General features: G+C 35.1%; 1 protein-coding gene across 7 annotated transcripts in view; it reads left to right on the top strand.

Annotated features, from left to right (window-relative positions):
• NT5C3A (5'-nucleotidase, cytosolic IIIA) overlaps positions 1 to 16,960 on the top strand; it is a 28,008-nt gene extending 11,048 nt beyond the window's left edge. For 3 of the 7 annotated variants that reach the window (XM_068670393.1, XM_068670399.1, XM_068670396.1), the window contains exons 2-10: positions 4,616 to 4,722; positions 11,626 to 11,724; positions 12,161 to 12,230; positions 12,940 to 12,986; positions 13,396 to 13,481; positions 13,764 to 13,853; positions 15,051 to 15,213; positions 15,657 to 15,857; positions 16,485 to 16,960. In XM_068670393.1, the coding sequence (XP_068526494.1) occupies positions 4,621 to 4,722; positions 11,626 to 11,724; positions 12,161 to 12,230; positions 12,940 to 12,986; positions 13,396 to 13,481; positions 13,764 to 13,853; positions 15,051 to 15,213; positions 15,657 to 15,857; positions 16,485 to 16,586 (960 nt within the window). In that variant the 5' untranslated portion in view covers positions 4,616 to 4,620 and the 3' untranslated portion in view covers positions 16,587 to 16,960. Of the gene's footprint in view, positions 1 to 4,104; positions 4,259 to 4,615; positions 4,723 to 7,292; positions 7,344 to 11,625; positions 11,725 to 12,160; positions 12,231 to 12,939; positions 12,987 to 13,395; positions 13,482 to 13,763; positions 13,854 to 15,050; positions 15,214 to 15,656; positions 15,858 to 16,484 lie in introns of those variants that run through there. The other 4 variants (XM_068670398.1, XM_068670395.1, XM_068670394.1 and 1 more) reach the window with 3 other exon arrangements.
• The last annotated feature ends 1,214 nt before the right edge of the window (positions 16,961 to 18,174 follow it).

Below are 18,174 nucleotides of genomic sequence, written 5' to 3'. Positions count from 1 at the left end.
AATAGATGCCAAGCCTCTATTCATTTTAGACTTCCAGAACTGCAGAAATTAGTAAAACAAACACCTTATGCAGTGAGACAATGAAGTTAGAATAACTTTAATGTAAGCTTATCATTGTTCATGTTCACTGCTTAAAAGCTGTACTGAGTCCTAATGAAACTCATGCTTCAATATGAATAAATTCAGTTTTCTTTGCTGAATTAAAGTGTCTTTATATAGCCTTATTTTTTTAATGAATGACAGCAATTTTATTGAGGTAAAACTTTTTGTGGCATGCAACATCATGAGTAAATGACATTAAACATAATGAGAATAAAGAGTTCAGAATTTTAGCTGTCCCTTGCACCTTGGATTGCATGTGTGAGTGGAGTAGAACAGCACTAATAACTTTCTGTAGTTGGTCTATAAAAGATCATATTTTCTCTTGTGTCATAAATAAGGGTTGATATTTGAGGTCTAGAAAAATCTGTTGAATATGTAATCTCTATCAAATATGTAATGTGATATACAGTGTTTACCTTCTCAAATCTGTTCTGTGCATGTGTTATTTTTGCCTTTTTAAAAATATAATAGTTGAAAAGCCAAAACACGTTCTCACCTCAAATGGTACCTCTGAATCTTAAAACTGTTCAGGTTAAGATTTTGCTGACCCTCGCCTTCTCAGCATGTGTCTCCTCTGAATTTACCACCATTTAATGAATTCAGACTTTGATATGTTCAAGTATTTGTTATTCTGAAGGCAACACTCTTGCTGTCATTTTATATATTCTGTAGGAGTCCAGAACAAAATCCCTTTTAGAGCACTTTTTCCTATCAAGTGTTATTTGTGCTCTTCCTGTTTCAACAATCCCTTACACATCCGTATTTCTTGTGAGTTAACTCTACAATACACACACACTTTAATATACATACATTGTTTTTTTATTGTGTTATACCAGCTCTGAGTATGGCTAGCATTTTTTACACCAAAACTCTACCAGAAAAATAAGTTTTATCTAAGATTCCTGCATGGCATCGTTCTAAAGCTTCATTTACCCCAGCTTCATTAAACTGAACATTTTCCTCATAAGGAGGAACAGAGAGGAAGGTGCTGATCTCTTCTCTGCAGTGACCAGCAAGGGGATCGAAGGGATCAACATAAAGCTCTGACAGGGGAGGTTCAGGTGGGAAATCAGGAAAATGTTCTTCACCAAGGGGGTGGTCGGGTACTGGGACAGGCTCTCCAGGTAATTGGTCACAGCATCAAGCCTGTGCTGGAGTTCAAGAAGCATTTGGACAATATTCTCATACATAGGGTTTGATTTTGGGGTGGTGCTATGTGGGGCCAGGAGTGGGACTCAATGACCCTTGTGGGTCCCTTCCAACTCAGGAGATTCTGTGATTCTATTATTTATTTACCTTACAGTTGTCATTTACAAATATAAAAGGCTACTGCTGGAACCAGGATGTTGCTCTTCAGCTCAGCTTACTAGGACATGACTAAAAATCCCATTTGAATTCAGTTCCTTTCTCTTGGTTCCTTTCTTCTGCTTGGTTTTGGTACTTGAGTGCTAAGGTTCAGTTAGTTTACCCTGTCTTGTGGAAATTTTATCAAGTAGTTTAATTTGAAAAATACATACCAGGTAAACTTACTAAAAGAGCAAAAATTAGAAAACAGATTCTTAATGTTTAAAAGTGATTCTGCAATAGAACAAGGTTTTGCTGAAGTTGGGCAATATGCTAAATATCCACAGGTGTATTTCAAGTTGTTCAGTTGTACTAGACTCACTAGACAAGATTAATAGGTAGTAAGCTCATGAAAAGCTCAAGTTTGTACTGTAGATATCATTCAGTCACCTCTAATTTCTATAGCAAATACTCCAGTGAACAGAAATTACTCTTAAATCCAACTTTTCTTGATCTCTCAAAACTAATGTTATTTGAAGTATTGAACTCTTAAAGTTTGGCTGATTGCTTATAATCTTATCTGTGCTGCATTCATTTCTTTCCCCAAGGAAACTGGTGAAACTCAGGGCAGAGGAAGGACAGGTAAAAACAGTTTTACTTTGCATTAGACTAAAAACTTCCAGTACCTCACACTCTTTGAGAACATCCTGACTCTGTACAAACCAAGTTCACCTAACACACCACCATATAAAGTAGAACCTTTTGACAGTCTTATTTGGGTGACAAATTGTCCAATGTTAAGTGTTGCTCTTTTTGTTTTTAATCTCTTTTTACTGCTTACAATATTCTGCAATTTGTATTCATTTGGCCCGTAGCCAAAGGGAGAAGGTTAAAATAGAAGCTATCTGTTGAAATAGCAATACCTACTCTTTCATCTGTGGCTCTTAAAATATATTTAAATGACCTTCAGTATTGAGGGAGTAGAACTGTCATGCTGAAAGTTGTTTTCCTCTCTTTGAAAAAGAAGTGCTAACTCTAATTCATCTCTTACCATAAGTTAAACACAGTAAATCAAATGCTGAACTGACTCAACTCAGTGGTAGCAGAACACGGTCAATTGTAGCCACTTGTCCTCTCTCAGTAAGTTAAGTAAAGCAGTCAACACAAAGGTTTCTTACAGGTACAGAGACAGTCCTTGTTTGGTCTATGAGAAGTTTCAGATGCTGCATTTTCATTAAAGTGAAAGTATATTGTTATTAGAGATAGTGTAGATGTTTTTCTGAGAATTAGGTGTTGGCTATATTAATGTTTACGTCATTTTCTAGCTCTTTCACTGATACCCCATTAGTAGACAGCATTTAAAATGCTGTCTAATTAGTCTGGTTTACTGAAAATTAGTCCATAGAAGTTAGATATAATCTCTGCAACTCTTTCCTTCAGTCTTAAATCTCATGCAAGTTTAGAAACAAAAGACAAATAAAGGAACAGAATACAGCAGACCTTAACACACATGTTTGGGGGGATCTTTTTCAATTTAAAGAAGAAGAAAGTTGTGTGTATCAGCTGAAGTATTCATTAGTTGTCTCATTGGCCCAAAATACAGCACGTGACTGAAAAAACTTAAGTACTTTGTGTCAGTCAGTCTGAGGAAACCCAACAGTACATACCAGCCTACAGCTGGAATGTGGACACACAACATAAATGGATCCCACTGTACCATTGAGAAAAAAGCCCTTTTTGTTGTTTTGCTTTCTTTTTTGTGCTTTTTTTTTGTTTTGTTTTGATTTTTTAAATGTAGAAAAACAGCATGTCTTGCTTAAAAGGAAATTTCCATAACTAAGGTATTTCTAGGATCCTGATAATGTGTTTTGTTTGACAGGGTGTTGTTTTTTTTCATAGCTTAAGGGATTTTGTATTTGCTACACTACTAAGCTGGCCCTGCCTCAGTACCAGCAGTTGCACTGGTCACATTCATGACCACATATAAACTGGCCTGATGTTTGTGGTTTGTTCTAACGGCCTGAAATAGTGATCATAAATCATAAGGTTGAACATGAGTTGTGATATAACATAGGGAAGCTTGTGCTGTTGCTACAGCAGTAGAGTTAACATCGCCCAACACTTCCAAGCATATTCACACGACTTTAAAGCATAAATGATACTAGAAAATACCTCCTTCATCTCTTAAAAAAAAATAAATCATTTTAAATGCATACTCTGTATCACCTAGTTACTGTCTTTGATCTGGCAATATGCCTTATGACAAATTTCTGAAACCATGCTGAGTTGCCTTGTCACCCAAAAATCCTGACAAACAAGCCTCCTTGATTTCCTGTTCTAGTATTGCATGGATAATTGAAGTCAAAACAAAGATTAAGTAATCAATTTGATGTTTCTACACAAATAAATGCATGCTGCCTTGTAAATAGTAGTGAGACCATATCAAGAAGCAGAAAGCAATTTCTGGTACTCTGCAACAGGAAATTCTAAAATATTTGGGAATATTCTGTAAAATGGTTAAGTAACAAAGTAAACTAATTAGTAAACTAATGCTTTGAAAAACAAATGCCTTCCTTTTTTGGAGCAGTCCAAATTTGCCTGCTGCATCCATGAAAGTTGCTCGTTCAGTGAAGGTCAAAGGTTTTGTTGTTGGTGCACCAGCTGATCAGCTGTGCCCATCAGGCTGCACTGCTGAGCATAACAAACTGCTGTGCATTGCTGATGTGCGTCACAGCACCCTGGGGTTTTGCACGGGGATTAGTCAGGCTGTATTTGGAAACGCCCTCAACTGCACCTTGTGCTGCTATATTAGTGTTTCTCAAGCAAGAGGAATTTTCTTTTGCTTCTGCAGCTGCTCCCGCTAAACCCTCTGGTAAGTGTGCACAGCTTCTGTCAACAGGAGGGACTCTGTTCTGTATTTTAGCCAGCATTATGAGATGAGGCATTACATATGGTTGTTTATTGTGACAAACTGTATTTTTAAAATATAAATTTGATAGCATAGAGTTGACAACAAGATCTAAGTAGTGAATATATTTACCATTTTTTACTGAATAGGTTAATTTGACTTGCACATTCCTCTACTTTTAAATATGTATCAGAGTAGTCTTAAGTGTGAGTATTTTCGGAGCAATGTACCATGCATGTCTGCTTTTATTTCTATACAGCAGGAATAGCAAACATATAGCAGACCAATTCTTAAAAGGATTTGGTTGATTTTTGTTGGCAGCCTGTATGCAAGCCCTGCGTCTCTGGACTCTGCTTGCCACCTATGCTGTTGCAGTAGGACAAAATCAAGGACAGAAGAATCAGGAGTGCCCTAAGCTCAACGCACAGGTACTCTCCTTTAAAAGCACAAGAGAAAACACTGTTGTCATGTTTACTGTGAACGCTCTCCTCAGATTTTTATGTTTTGTTTTATTTCCAAACTAAATATCAGAATCCACTGTACTAAGTGGAGGAAAAAAAAAAAAAAGAAGATGCAAATAATTAAATAAAACAAAAATTACTTTTAGTATGCATCCTACTTCACTTCTTAAAATAGCTAAGGTAGTGAAGGTATTTCCAGTTATTTCACATAGCCAGTGCTGGATCTCTAGTTTTGCAGGATATTTTTAAGCAACTGTGAAGATATTCAATGTTCTGTTGTTTCAATTCCATAATAACATTTACCTGATTACTTTTTAGGTAAGTTGTCCTAAGGCTATTTCTTGGCAAAACTACCAATAATGTAACTTCATAATTACTACTTGCTGGAGATTTCTTACCATATTTGAGTTTACATCATATGATCATAAACTGTAGTATGTTCTTGGTTTTGGTAATCGGAAAGCCAAAAACGCCTGTCCTGAGTTCAGGTTGTGCTAGCAGACTGCATAATCACTAGTGCAGTTGTGACTAGCTGTGCATAATGGAGTGATGGATGTGACTGTGCTCTCTTGCAGTAGCTTTTAATGTATCTGCTTAAACGATAGGTGGGGTTGCTGAGAGAAAACTTGCACTCAAGGATCAAAATTCATGTTGTCTGAATAAAGACATTGATTGATGCATATATGAGCACATGAAGCTCTATTTGAGCACATACAGATGGAAGAAAAGATACATACACACTCCTTTACTGTGGCTTTTGCTACGGCCCCAGCCTGGCTTCTTGCATTTCATACCTTGCAAACAGCAGAAGTTACGTTTTGGTAGCTTGTGCCATTTCAAAGGTTTTTAATAAACTTTGTATTTTAGAGTAAGCAAATGAAAAGAATCTTCAGTAATAATGTCAAAGGGAAAAGGGGATTGGAAAATAAGACGTATATGTAAATTAAGGAACGTTCCCTTTTTCCTTATAATTTCACCAAACTCTTGCTGTCACCAAGAACAGAGATCCAATTTTCTGCACCTCGCCACAGTATCAAATTTCACAGCTATCACTGCTGCCATACCCTGCCTTTTTTTGGTACATGTCCATAAGTAAGTATATATGATAGCTAGTCTCAGACCTTGGAATTGGGCATTTGGGTTCCCAAAATAAACATAATTTATTCTTGGTTTATAGTATTTTACAGCGAAGTTGTCACCATAGGCTAGAATTAAAATTAAAAAATAATTGAGTCCTACAATTTTATCACTTTGATTAGTATTTTTCATGTTCAGAAACAAAATTAATAGTTCCCCCTCCTTGCCAGCTCACCCTTACGTGTCCTCTGTATCATAAGTGAATAGATTTGGAACATACTGTCTAAGTCTAGTCTGAGGCAGGTTTACCAACAAAGTTTAAAAACAAATCATGTAATAATTGAAATTTTTATTTTTAATATCTTAAATAGGATATTTTTAATACATTTTTGAATGTGAGAACATTCCTTTTTATTATGATTAAGAATCTAGACATGGTACTGAAAACTAGCAAAGTACTCTATTAATCATTGAGATTTGTAGAGAAGCTCCCTTAATTTTTTATCCAGTTGTGATCCAGGGTGTTTTCGTAGCAGTGCTTTTTGGGAGGCATCTATACTAGATTATTCTTTGTAAAGTAAGAAAAAACTTTGTATATGCCAAGTATCATAGGCATAGGATACAGGGACATCAATATAAAAATACTTTGCCCCCTTTTATATGTCCTTGTTCAAAGCATTACTTAGAAGACTTACGGTAATGACTTTTTGTATTTGTAGTTATTACAAGTAATATTTCAGGCTGTGTATCTAGATTTTGTTGTGAAATAGGCCATATCTCCGTGTGGTTAAGCTAGCAAGTCATTCATCTTGTCCTTCCCTACTTAAAATTACAGGTAGTACAAACTACACAAGGTCCCACAGTTGTCCTTCATATGAAGTTTCTTTTTATCAGTTACTGTTTTAAAGACTGTTATTTCTTTAATTTCTTTTAATCACAGGGACTTATTTTTGTTCTTATTGGGTAGAGGGAGGGAAGTAACTCCTACCTTCAGCGCTCAGTAGGTTCAAAAATGCAACACAGTCTCAACTCACAGAATATGAAGTTATACCTGATGCACAGAATGAGTTAGTAATTACCTAAGATACTTAAACAGAAACACCTACTAGGGCAGCTGTGAACTCTGAATTCATTGAGATGGCTGGATTTCATTTTAGGGATGATCAACAACTCTTGTTTAGCAGTCTGACCGATGTTGTATACATTTCACTGTCTCAAACACTAATAAAATTATGTATATAAGCAGCACCCAAATACAACATAAAAGCAGCTCTGTTAACAGGCTTGCTACCCAATTAAAATTAAAATAAGAAACTTTTTTCCAAAACAAAAATTAAAAACGGTCTTACAGTAAATACCTTTCCTCTTTATTTAACCCAGCTACATAGGTTTATGTTTCATATACTAAATGTTATACTCATAACTGGCATTGTTGTAAATGACCATTCTGTGGTTTATAGGACTGGGGGATTTCCACACCAGCGTGAATCCGTTACTGTTCATTCGTCAAGGTATGACTATAACATTGTTAACTACAAAAAGAATTTCCTACATCCTTAGTGCAGTTACCTGCTGTCACAAACAGTCCCATCTTTTTTTATCCTTTTCATAAATCAAACTAAGCTCAACCTTTAAAATAATCTTCAGTTTTATCTTCCTTGCTTCTCTTTGAAAACTCCTTAAAAACCTCAGAGACTAGAAACGTAAATGTTTTTGTAGCCATTGTTATACCAGCCACAAATTATCTTTGGGATTTGTCATCTTCTAACGTGCATTTCAGAAAGATACCTGTCTCTGTGAGCTATTTCAGTAATATATAGATGTCCTTAGTATGAAATCAAAACTCTTCTCGCACCTTTATAAATAGGGTCACTTTAAGTGCTTCAATGTGATATACTTTCAGATGTCACAGTGAAGTATGAATTCCTTTTCCTGTGCTTATATAGTTTTAGTCCTGTATGTAGAAGCTCTTTCTTCCTAAAAGCTTTCTTGCCTTTGCTAAGTGATGTGGAATTTCTTCATTTGGTTGTTCTCCATATATGTTCTTCCCAGTCAACTGATTCATCAGAACTGTTGGCATTCTGTATATATTGAGTTGACTCCTAGGGCTTTGTTGAGCAACTAATACAAACACAAATTTTATTACATTACCTGTAGATCTCTTATTAGCTTTATTTCACTCATTGTTCTTTTATCTGTTTTATCAGTTCTTTCCAATATGAATCTGCTTGTCTATTTCAACTTTGAAGAATGGCAAATACGGAACAAAAAACAACAGCTAGATTGGGCAGAAGTATAAGACATTGGATAAGACAGTTTGTTAGAAAATTGGTGATTGCTTATTAGGTAGTTTCATTTATTTTTAATATGATGAAGCCCAAGTAAAATAATTGCTCCTACTGTTTTGTTGCAGATATGAATACAAGCAAGTAGGGACCAGGACAGCAGCTGTTTCATCTAACCATATTTGTCTGGGTGTTTATCAGATGCCATATCCATAGTTAAAACTTGTGAAAGTGTCTCTGGAACTGACATTTCATGGGTTATACTCAGTGCAGAAGACTTTTTTTTTTTTTTGGAGAGCAAGTTAAAATAACATGCTCTCCAACTGACTTAAGTTCTTGTGTAGAAAAGAAAAGTGTTAGCAAATAAATACACTACAAAAACTGATTTTGAGTAGGATTATCGGTTTACAACATCAAAGCAGGAAACTTTCTTAATATTCAAAATCTTAAGCAATATCTTGTTGAACATCATCTACTGAATTCTTTACTAAGGGTGGTTTTTGTAACGTTACTACAAAAACTTACAAAAGGTCTCAGTCTGAAGTAAAACACTAGCAAGCAATCCAGCTTTCCTCATACAGGCTCTCCCTCTGATCTCTTCATCGCCACCAATGTCTGTTCAGTTTAAATCAGTTACATTATGAAGTCTGTTGCTTAGTTTCTAAGTAAAACAAGCAATGTTTGAACTACTTCTTACAAAAGGACACATTTAGATTTCACTTTGTTTGATTTTTGCATTCCAAGTCTAAAAACATATATACAATATGCCTCCCAAAAGTCAAAGGAATTAGATTAGTCAATTCACATTAGTCAAGAATTACAACACAGTCAAATTACTTTATCTTTCATTACAGAAAACAAGCACTGTATACCCACCAAATAACTAGCATGGTTTGTTTTGTTTACCAGCACTATACAAAACACAAAAGAAATACTGTAACATACCTTTAAAGAGTTGCAGGTTGTTAATGCTTTTTCTAATGTGACTAGATCCATTGACATACTTCTGCTGATAACTGTGAGTTAACATCTATAAATGCTTTGCAGACATATATCTTAACAGATGAGGGCATTCTTTAATAGGTGTCTTTCAGGAAGATATTTTATGGTTATTAGCTTTCTCAGTGATTCCCAATCTGGGATGTAGCTGACAGCTGGAGGCTATCCAAGGTGTACCTTTTTTGAATTTGCTGTGCCAATAATGAAAGTAACAAGGCACGGCAGACACACAGAAGAAAACAATTATCTTGGATTAGAAGGCACCACTTCTACAGAAAAGGTCTTTGCCTTAGAATATTTCTCACATCTATGGAAAACAAGGACAAACTTAGATCTTCCAAACTAAATAAAAGAAATGTGGTTTCTTTCTTTATGAGGCTTATAAGACAGAAGAGGTAGTAAATACCCTGCCATGACTGTAGAATTTTTGTAAAGTACTCTGGTATGAGGAAAACTTCTGGGATGGGTAGTAAAAAACCTTGAAAAATTATCAGAGACTCATTATTAGGATTTTAGAAGGATCTCTGTTGTCGTTAATGTCTGTGTGGTTATCAGACAGAAAGTGACCATAAGCATACAAGGAATTAGAAATACTTGTTATATTTTACAAATAGGAGCATTGATATGGAAGAAAAAATGTACAATTCAGCAAAATTAAATGTAAAATTCAACACTTTGTGCAACTATCTGTTTCTACCTCGGTGTAATGTTGAGAAGGATATTTGGTGATAGTGATTCAAATTCAGTTGGTGATTACCATGTTATGTCTGGCAAAGGAATTATCTGAAAGACACAGGCCAATGTAGCCCTTCAGCTGAGGCCATTTCAGAGCAGAATGGTACCAGTTAGGGATGCTATTCAAGAACAGTATGGTTCAAATGGATGGGCCAGGACAACGTCAAGAATTGCCTGAGTTGTGGAAAAATGTGCTCTGTAAAAGAAGACTGAAGCAACTGAGGTTCTTTAGGTCAGGAAGGAGAGAAAAATATCCAAGTGAGAGCCTGTGAAAAAGAGTACTTTTCTCCAAGTTGAATGAGCTAAAATTACAGGAAGAATGGTTACAGAGATTAAGCAAAGTTTACTGAATGTAAAGATAGTTGAGCACTAAGATATGTTGTTGGGGGAAGTAAGGAATACATGAGCGGAGGTTTTGAGAACATTAGAAAAATATCTGCTGAGAATGATATGGCTGGAATAGTTTGCTCCTCACTGAGGGCAGAGCGGAGTGAGACAATATTTAACAATACCACCAGCTCCTTTTCCCAACACATAAGGATCTTTGCCATTACAAAGGCATGTGTTTACAAGACTTTTAAGAGACTAAAATGTCATCTTTTTCCTAGAGGACAACCTAACTGCAGTTTGAATGTGAGTTGGTTACTTGTGAACAATAGGCTTAGTAGCATCAAGAGCAGGAAGAAATAGTGTTGTGTGACGTAAAAATAATTGGTCATATTCTCATATGAACTCTGGTAGTTCCAGAAATATGTCAGGAAATTATAGCTTAAGAAAGACTACATACTTTTATTTAAAAAAAAAAAAGAAGAAGAAGAAAGAAAAAGAAAATTCGAATGACCAGAACATGAAAAATGTAATTCATCTATGTCATTATCTCTGAAGTTCTACACACAGAAAATAAAATGTACTACTCATAAGTGCCTGCATACAGAGCTTGCAAGTGTCTGAAGCCTTTGCTGTAGAAACAGTCCATAAGATTACAAAGGAAGGAAATACATACTAAATTTAGAAATTTCTGTTAGTAAGTTGTCTATTACCATTTCTGCAAGGTTGAAGACAAACTTCTAAAGCAAAAAGCAGGTTTTGTTTTAGGGGAGGAGGGTTGGTTGGTTGTTTTTTTTTTTTTTTTTAAGCCAAATTTACCATTTATTATAGTATTCAGGGAAAGTTCAAAAGGCATATGTAGTGTGATACTATGTTCAGAACTATGCATTAAAATAGGTAACGGAAAACAGTTGATAGACTGGCTAGTGACCAAGAATTACTATGTGACCTTGTTGCACTGGAGTACGTGGTTGAAACCTTACGCAGCATTCTCAACAATAGAATGAGTCTCTAAAATCAGCCTGTCTCCTTTTCTGTATTGGAAGCTTAAGGGTATATTAATTGCACAAAGAGCTAGTTTTAATATGTGCCATCTCTCAGTGATCTAATTCAACCACAAGTTGATTCCATGCATCCCATTTCTATCCATGTCTCGTACATCCTACAAATACAAATCTGTTCCGTGAGTGTCAGTTTATTGCGTAATCTGATATTAGGAAAAGGAACAAAAACACATGTTGAAAACAAACAAAAACTATATGCAATTATCAATTCCAGAGAATTTTCTATTTCTTCTCATTCTAACTTGCCTTCCTATCCTGAGTATGTCATAGCGTCACATGAAATGGTTTATAGATGCAGATCTTCCAGTCTGATGGCTAGCAGGTATTGCCTATTAAGTTTTCTTCTGTAGGTATATTTCTTTCTTTGTTCTTACTCTTCACAGATGCCAGAATTTCAGAAGAAGACTGTCCACATTAAGGACCCAGGGAGAGTAGAAGAGATTATCTGTGGCCTCATCAAAGGTGGAGCTGCAAAACTTCAGGTAAAAATAATAAAAGCTGTAATGTGTTCAGAATGAAAGTAATCATATGACTTTTGCTGTGCACCAAAAATTCTAATATATATATTTGTATATAAAACAAGTAATCTTTCAAGTTATCTTCAAAACTTAGATATCTGTTAACTCTGTTAATAGACCTTGCTGATTCAACTGTAATTCATCCAGATGGTAGTTAAGTAAATGGTATAAACATCTAAGACTAGTAATTTTAGGAAATACTCTGACCAAAGGAATTAGAAAAACAATTTTCTTGGAAAAAATTATGGGATATTCTAGCTTACCTTACAGTAAAACAGAGATTTCTGTGACAGATATGCTACTCAGCTGCATCTATTGTTGATCATTCAGAATTTCTATCCATTCTTTATTTTGTCCCTCTGTGTTGTAAGACAGTTTTGCTTTTTCTTTCCTTAAATAGATTATTACAGATTTTGATATGACTTTAAGTAGATTTTCCTACAATGGAAAAAGATGTCCAACTTGTCATAGTGAGTACTTTTTTTTTTTTTTAATACGGATTGGTTGTTACTCCTTTCAGTTTTCCCTAGAATTTAATTTTCTATACAACTTATTCCCTAATATATGAGATCTTATATTGACCTGTTACAAAGGCTGTATATCCTAATAAAGTATTACAGTGTCTGTGTGGCTTTATGCATATATATATGTTTTAATCACAGTCAGTGTGAACTAAAATCAGATAAGCTGTCATTCACAATTATAAACTAAGTTTTAAACTATGAGTTATTAATGGCTAGATATGGTAGGGTTGACTTACATTGTTCAAGAGCCAGTAACAGTCCAAACACCTCTGAGAATCAGTTAGTAGACTCCTTGGAATGCTTGATGTTTTTATCCTGTACCCTTTTAGAATACTTGTAAATTATCACTTTACTAATAAATAGGGGATCCTAAAATATATAGGATGTCTGATAATGATTTCAGTAACAATTACTTCTCAAGAAATAATAGGCTTGTAATTTACTTTCTAATATGAGGGAAGGATTGTGATATCATTATGCTTGTGAAGAAAAATGTTCCTTTTACTGGTTATTGGTAAGAAAAGTTCTGAGGAAACAGTGGTATGCTGTCAAACACCATATTCTATGTATTATTGCAGTCATTTACAGTGTATTGCAATACTAAAGGAAAAGAAATACAATGTTTTGTTTCCCACTTTTTTTTCCACCCCTCCAGACATCATTGATAACTCTAAACTCATCACAGAGGAATGTCGGAAAAAGGTAAATAGAAAACATACAAGCTGCTTGTTTGTTGTACAGAGAACTGGTTTTATTCCCTGGCTGTACCGCATGTTGATTTACACAGTACTACAGGATGAGTCATCCTTTCAAATCCTTGAAGCTCTGAGAGCTTTCTTGCTGACTGTAAGGTATCCAATCACTAATAGAAGTGAACAGAAGTATTTCTGTTCTTGATAGTAGCATATAGTTTAGTTTAACAGAATCAGTTTTTTCTCCTTACATATATTTACAATTTAACTTTTTGTCTGTACAAAGAGTATTTCAGATTTCATTTTATCTAAATAATGTAACTGGAATAAAATTAAGTTATTTTGATTGGTTAGACCAAATATAAAGTGTTATGTTATAAAGATACATTAAACATCTGTGTTGTTTTTTTTCTCTTCAGTTACTGCAGCTGAAAGAAACATATTATGCTATTGAAATTGACCCAGCCCTCACTATCGAAGAAAAATACCCATATATGGTAGAATGGTAAGAGACATTTCCCATCTTCAAGTTGTACTAAAATTGTATTTAATAACTTTTTAAAAACAGATTAATGGCAGTATGTAGCTTTAGCTAATGCATTGACTGAATTAATCTCTGAGTGTTACACAATAGCTGTTGTTTTTTTGTTGTTGTTGTTTTGTTTTTTTTTTTTTTGCTGTTAACTTGAATGAGCAAGAATTAAACACAGGATGCTTTTTAATCACGAGATTTAATGACCGTTGAATTTTCATAAGTTGTCCAACATATTTTTTGTTTATGTTCTAGGTACAATAAATCTCATGCATTACTCATTGAACAAGGCTTAGAAAAGGATAAGTTTGCAGAAATTGTGAGGGAATCTGATGTTATGCTGAAGTAAGTTCCTATTGATTTGAACAATACTGTTTAGAAACATTTTATGTAGATTTTTACTGTGTGTTTGGACAGTGAAAAAAATGAGAATGCAATACATTATTCTTGGACATAGTGAGTGCTTCATGCTCCCCCTTATTTATATTTTGTAGATAAATGCCTGTGATGATGACAGCATATATTTCATCCTCTTGAAATTGCACTGGTGTCTTTTTATTTTTTTCTTAAAGGGGAATGTAGAATTCAACTTTATTCCTTTAAAAAAATATTACCTGTAGTAATTTTATATGAGATAAAAATGCAGGGACTTGAGGAACATTTTTCTTGATGTTATCAAATAATGTACTTCCTCGATGGTTAAAGGCAATTTTAAATGCCAGCAAAATACTTGCTTGAAACGTACTCTGTGCTGTGGCTCCTATCTCTTTTAAAGTTCTCTAATCTGTGAATTTTTGAATAGGGGAATGGGATGTTAAAACTTAACTTGTGAAATTGTTCACCATGATGACTGAATTTTTCTCCTTTGCAAAACTAGTAAGCAAGCACACAGTATGCAGCAATGTGAAAGTCTTAAGTCCATGTGGATTGAATCTTCATTCACAAGCTAAAATTTCCTCAAGAACCTTCATAATAATAATAAAAAAATTCTACCATTCAATGTCTGCAGAGAAGTGTACAAAGATACTATCTTATTCTTGGAATACTGTACATAGTTTTGATTTGGGTAATGAAAACTAAAAAGTTTTCAGGAAAGAGTTGATAAGAATGTTTTCAGGATTTTAAACCAACACACTCCAAAATCCTAGCTTTATATTTATTATTATTTAATTTTTTTTGGTTAATGACTCCGCTAGCAAGTCAAACATTTAAGCAGTAAAGATGAAAAGGAGATATATAGCCTGATGATAGCTAGAAAGAGTTCCACTACGGGCTTGATTAAGATGGTTGAGGGTGTGAGGGGGCAGATTATGCTGACTAAAACCAAAAATTTTGAAACAGCAATTTCTTCCTAAAACTGCATGCTTTGTGTTAGGTTGATGGTTCTTGCTAACCTAAAGAGGTGAGGCAAAGGAAATGAAGATAAATTCTCCGTGAAAACTATACTGTTTTCTAAATATGATGTAATGTTTTCTGCAAACTGTGACCTTTCTTGGCTTTTTTTCTTTGAGATTTGACTTATATTTACATCCTTTTTTGCAGAGAAGGGTATGAGAACTTCTTTGATAAGCTCAGTGAACATAATATCCCCGTGTTCATATTTTCTGCCGGGATTGGGGACATTCTTGAGGAAGTTATCCATCAGGCTGGAGTCTACCATTCTAATGTCAAAGTGGTTTCCAATTTTATGGATTTTGATGAAAATGTATGTATGCATGACTATCTGCAGGATTTAAGGGCTATTTTTATATACTACAAGATGAACATTTTAATGCAACAGTTGTAGCCATCTGCCCTGCTTTATATTAAATGAGAATTGCTTACTCAGCACACTCCCAAGTGAACAGTCAAACAGAGGATAATAGTTCAAACACTGTTAGCATGGTGTGACTCAGATACCATTCATTGCCTTTAATGATAGCCTCACACTCAGCCCAGTACACCTTTACTGCTCCTCCAAGCAGGGAGGATCACTGACTTTCTAGTCTTAAAAGTGCTATTACAGTCATTCCATTGTTTAACAGTAATTTATCTTTTTCATAATTAAAGATTAAACATATTTCAAGAGTAATACCTATTTAATTCTAGATGATATTTTGTCTGCATAATACTAGAAATAACTTCAGTGTTTGTTTATTTGTTTTATAGGGAATATTAAGAGGATTTAAAGGAGAATTGATTCATGTTTACAACAAGCATGATGGTGCCTTGAAGAATACAGAGTATTTCAAACAGCTAAAAGACAACAGTAATATAATACTGCTGGGTGATTCCCAAGGAGACTTGAGCATGGCAGATGGAGTAGCAAATGTTGAGCACATTCTTAAAATCGGATATCTCAATGATAAAGTAAGTAACCTGACATACTCGTAAGCTTTAAGTGAAATATTGTGAACTAGCAACAGGTTCATTGTAATAAGCATCAAATATCAAAACAAGTGTTTGACCCATACTTGTTTTGGAATCTCAACGTTTTTCGTGGATTTCATATTTATGGTTCCCCGCCACTCCTGCCTTTCAATACTGGATTGATAATTGAGCAAAACTGTAGTCTTCCAAATAACAAATTCAGTCCATGACATTTATTTTATTTTCTTTGGAGACAGAGAAATGGTTGTTTGGCAAGTGATAATGCACATACATTCGCATTCAGGAGAGAAAACTCTTGTTTTCTTTTTCTTCTCTGCCTTTTGGGAAAATGAGAAAGCACTGGGCAGAGGGGTGGGTTGTTAGTTAGTTTGTTTTTCCTGGTATCTGTACATGTGAGAACCTAGAATAAATGTGAGGTTAATCCTGAAACGTGAACACAGTTAATGTCACATTACTCCTACTCTCTGTCATCCTTACAGGAATGATACCTATTTACATGGCTCATTTCCTGAACTTGGTGGAAAGATTGGCAGTATTTTAAGACAAAAATATCTTTTAATATTCTACAACTAAGTGCGTCTTTCTCTTTATCCCTTCTGCCATTAGGTAGATGAACTTTTGGAAAAATATATGGATTCTTATGATATTGTCTTGGTGAAAGATGAATCCCTGGAAGTTGCCAACTCTATCCTACAGAAAATCCTGTAAATTGCAGTCTCAGGACACTCCATTCCTTCCAGAAGGCAACTGGACAGAAGAGCACACATGCTATCTTAAGTGTCTATTACTCATTGACAGAACTGTTTAATTTAAAACTTTAGTCTTCATTTTGGTATTTTGAAGTATATATGGTGCCCATTGTCAACTAGAAGCTCCTTTTACTGCTGTTACTCTTTTCTTTGTCTCACACTCCTGTTACAACTAGATTTAAATTGGATTTATAAATGTGATAAACTGCTCCTGATGGGATACTGTGGTTCACTGTCTTTTTAATCAGGCATTTCAGAAGAGCATTTTAGCAAATGTGACTATTTTGTAAAACTGAAGATGTAAACATTCTGTGAATAAGCAGTGTACACAGGTTTGTTTTGCCTTTTCTTCTTTCAAAGAAAATATCTTGGTATCAGCTATACTCATATGCTACAGACTGTCACAGAATTTTTTCATACATGTTTTCTTCAGTACAAATGCTTCATTCACCCAGTTCAGACAAAGTGTTCCCTATTAATAGATTTGTGTATCATTACAAAATATTTTGCATCCTTACTGTTTCTTTAATCTCTGTGGAATGGGAGAATAATACTGTTATAAGTCAGTATACCAGAAGGTTTCTCATCCTTGTAGGTAGTTTTTACATACCAGCTCTTATATCTTTTCAGATCTTATTCTCTCTACTGCTCCAATTCCAGCCTGCTGTTTCACGTCAAAGCTAGCATGGCTTGTCTAAAGTAACCTCTCTTGCAGTTCTCAGTGAGCTGCTCCAAACAGAAAATCAAGACAAAGCTAGATCTTAATCTTGGATTTTAAAAGCTGATTTAGCCGTCTTAAAAAATCAGGTTTTCTTACAACCAGCTCTGTGCCCCTGGAGCAGTTAAGGACCACCTTTCCAAACCTTAGGCTGGCTTTAAGTTACAGTTCCACTCTTTACAAACTGTAAGCAGGGGCATCAGTACGGCATCTAGCTGCTCTAGCTTTATTATCCAAATCCTCTTTTTAAACATCTACTGAATCTTCAGAAAGTATTTCCTTGGTATTGAACATGTTACAGTACCTCTCAGCATCATCTACAGAATGATGCAGCTTGATGTAACCACAGCTTGTAAAGCTTACTCTGGTAGATACATTGTGGAGAAGGTAAGGATGGTGTTGAGAGTAAAGCTTACTCTGGTAGATACTTTGTGGAGAAGGTAAGGATGGTGTTGAGACCTTGGTCCTAAGGGGTCTCAGCTGTACTAGCTCTATTCTTTAGTAATACAGTGGCAATCAGACAACCTTCCCTAACATGCAGTATAGGGATTCTTCCCCCTTTGCTTTCTTCTATACCCAGCAGGAATGGTGCCACCTTCCATTCCCTGAGGAACTGAAGTGAAAACACGGGAGAGCCTAGATCTGTTTTCTCTCCCACTAGCAAGTCATACATATCTCAAAAAATGGACTCATTCCTGTTCAGCCTAAGTGCTAAGTAGCACCAGTTGTTTGTGTTGGTTTTTCTTTTCCCCAAAGCCAGAAAATTTCTGTCACTACACCTGCTAGAATTTTTCCAAGAAGGCTAGATAGTGTTGTTTGCTTACCCCAA

This window comes from Anas acuta, chromosome 2, assembly GCF_963932015.1.
Source record: "Anas acuta chromosome 2, bAnaAcu1.1, whole genome shotgun sequence".
Classification (NCBI taxonomy): Eukaryota; Metazoa; Chordata; class Aves; order Anseriformes; family Anatidae; genus Anas; species Anas acuta.
The sequence above is the reverse complement of the archived record's forward strand: the minus strand, read 5'-3'. Positions and strand labels throughout refer to the sequence as shown.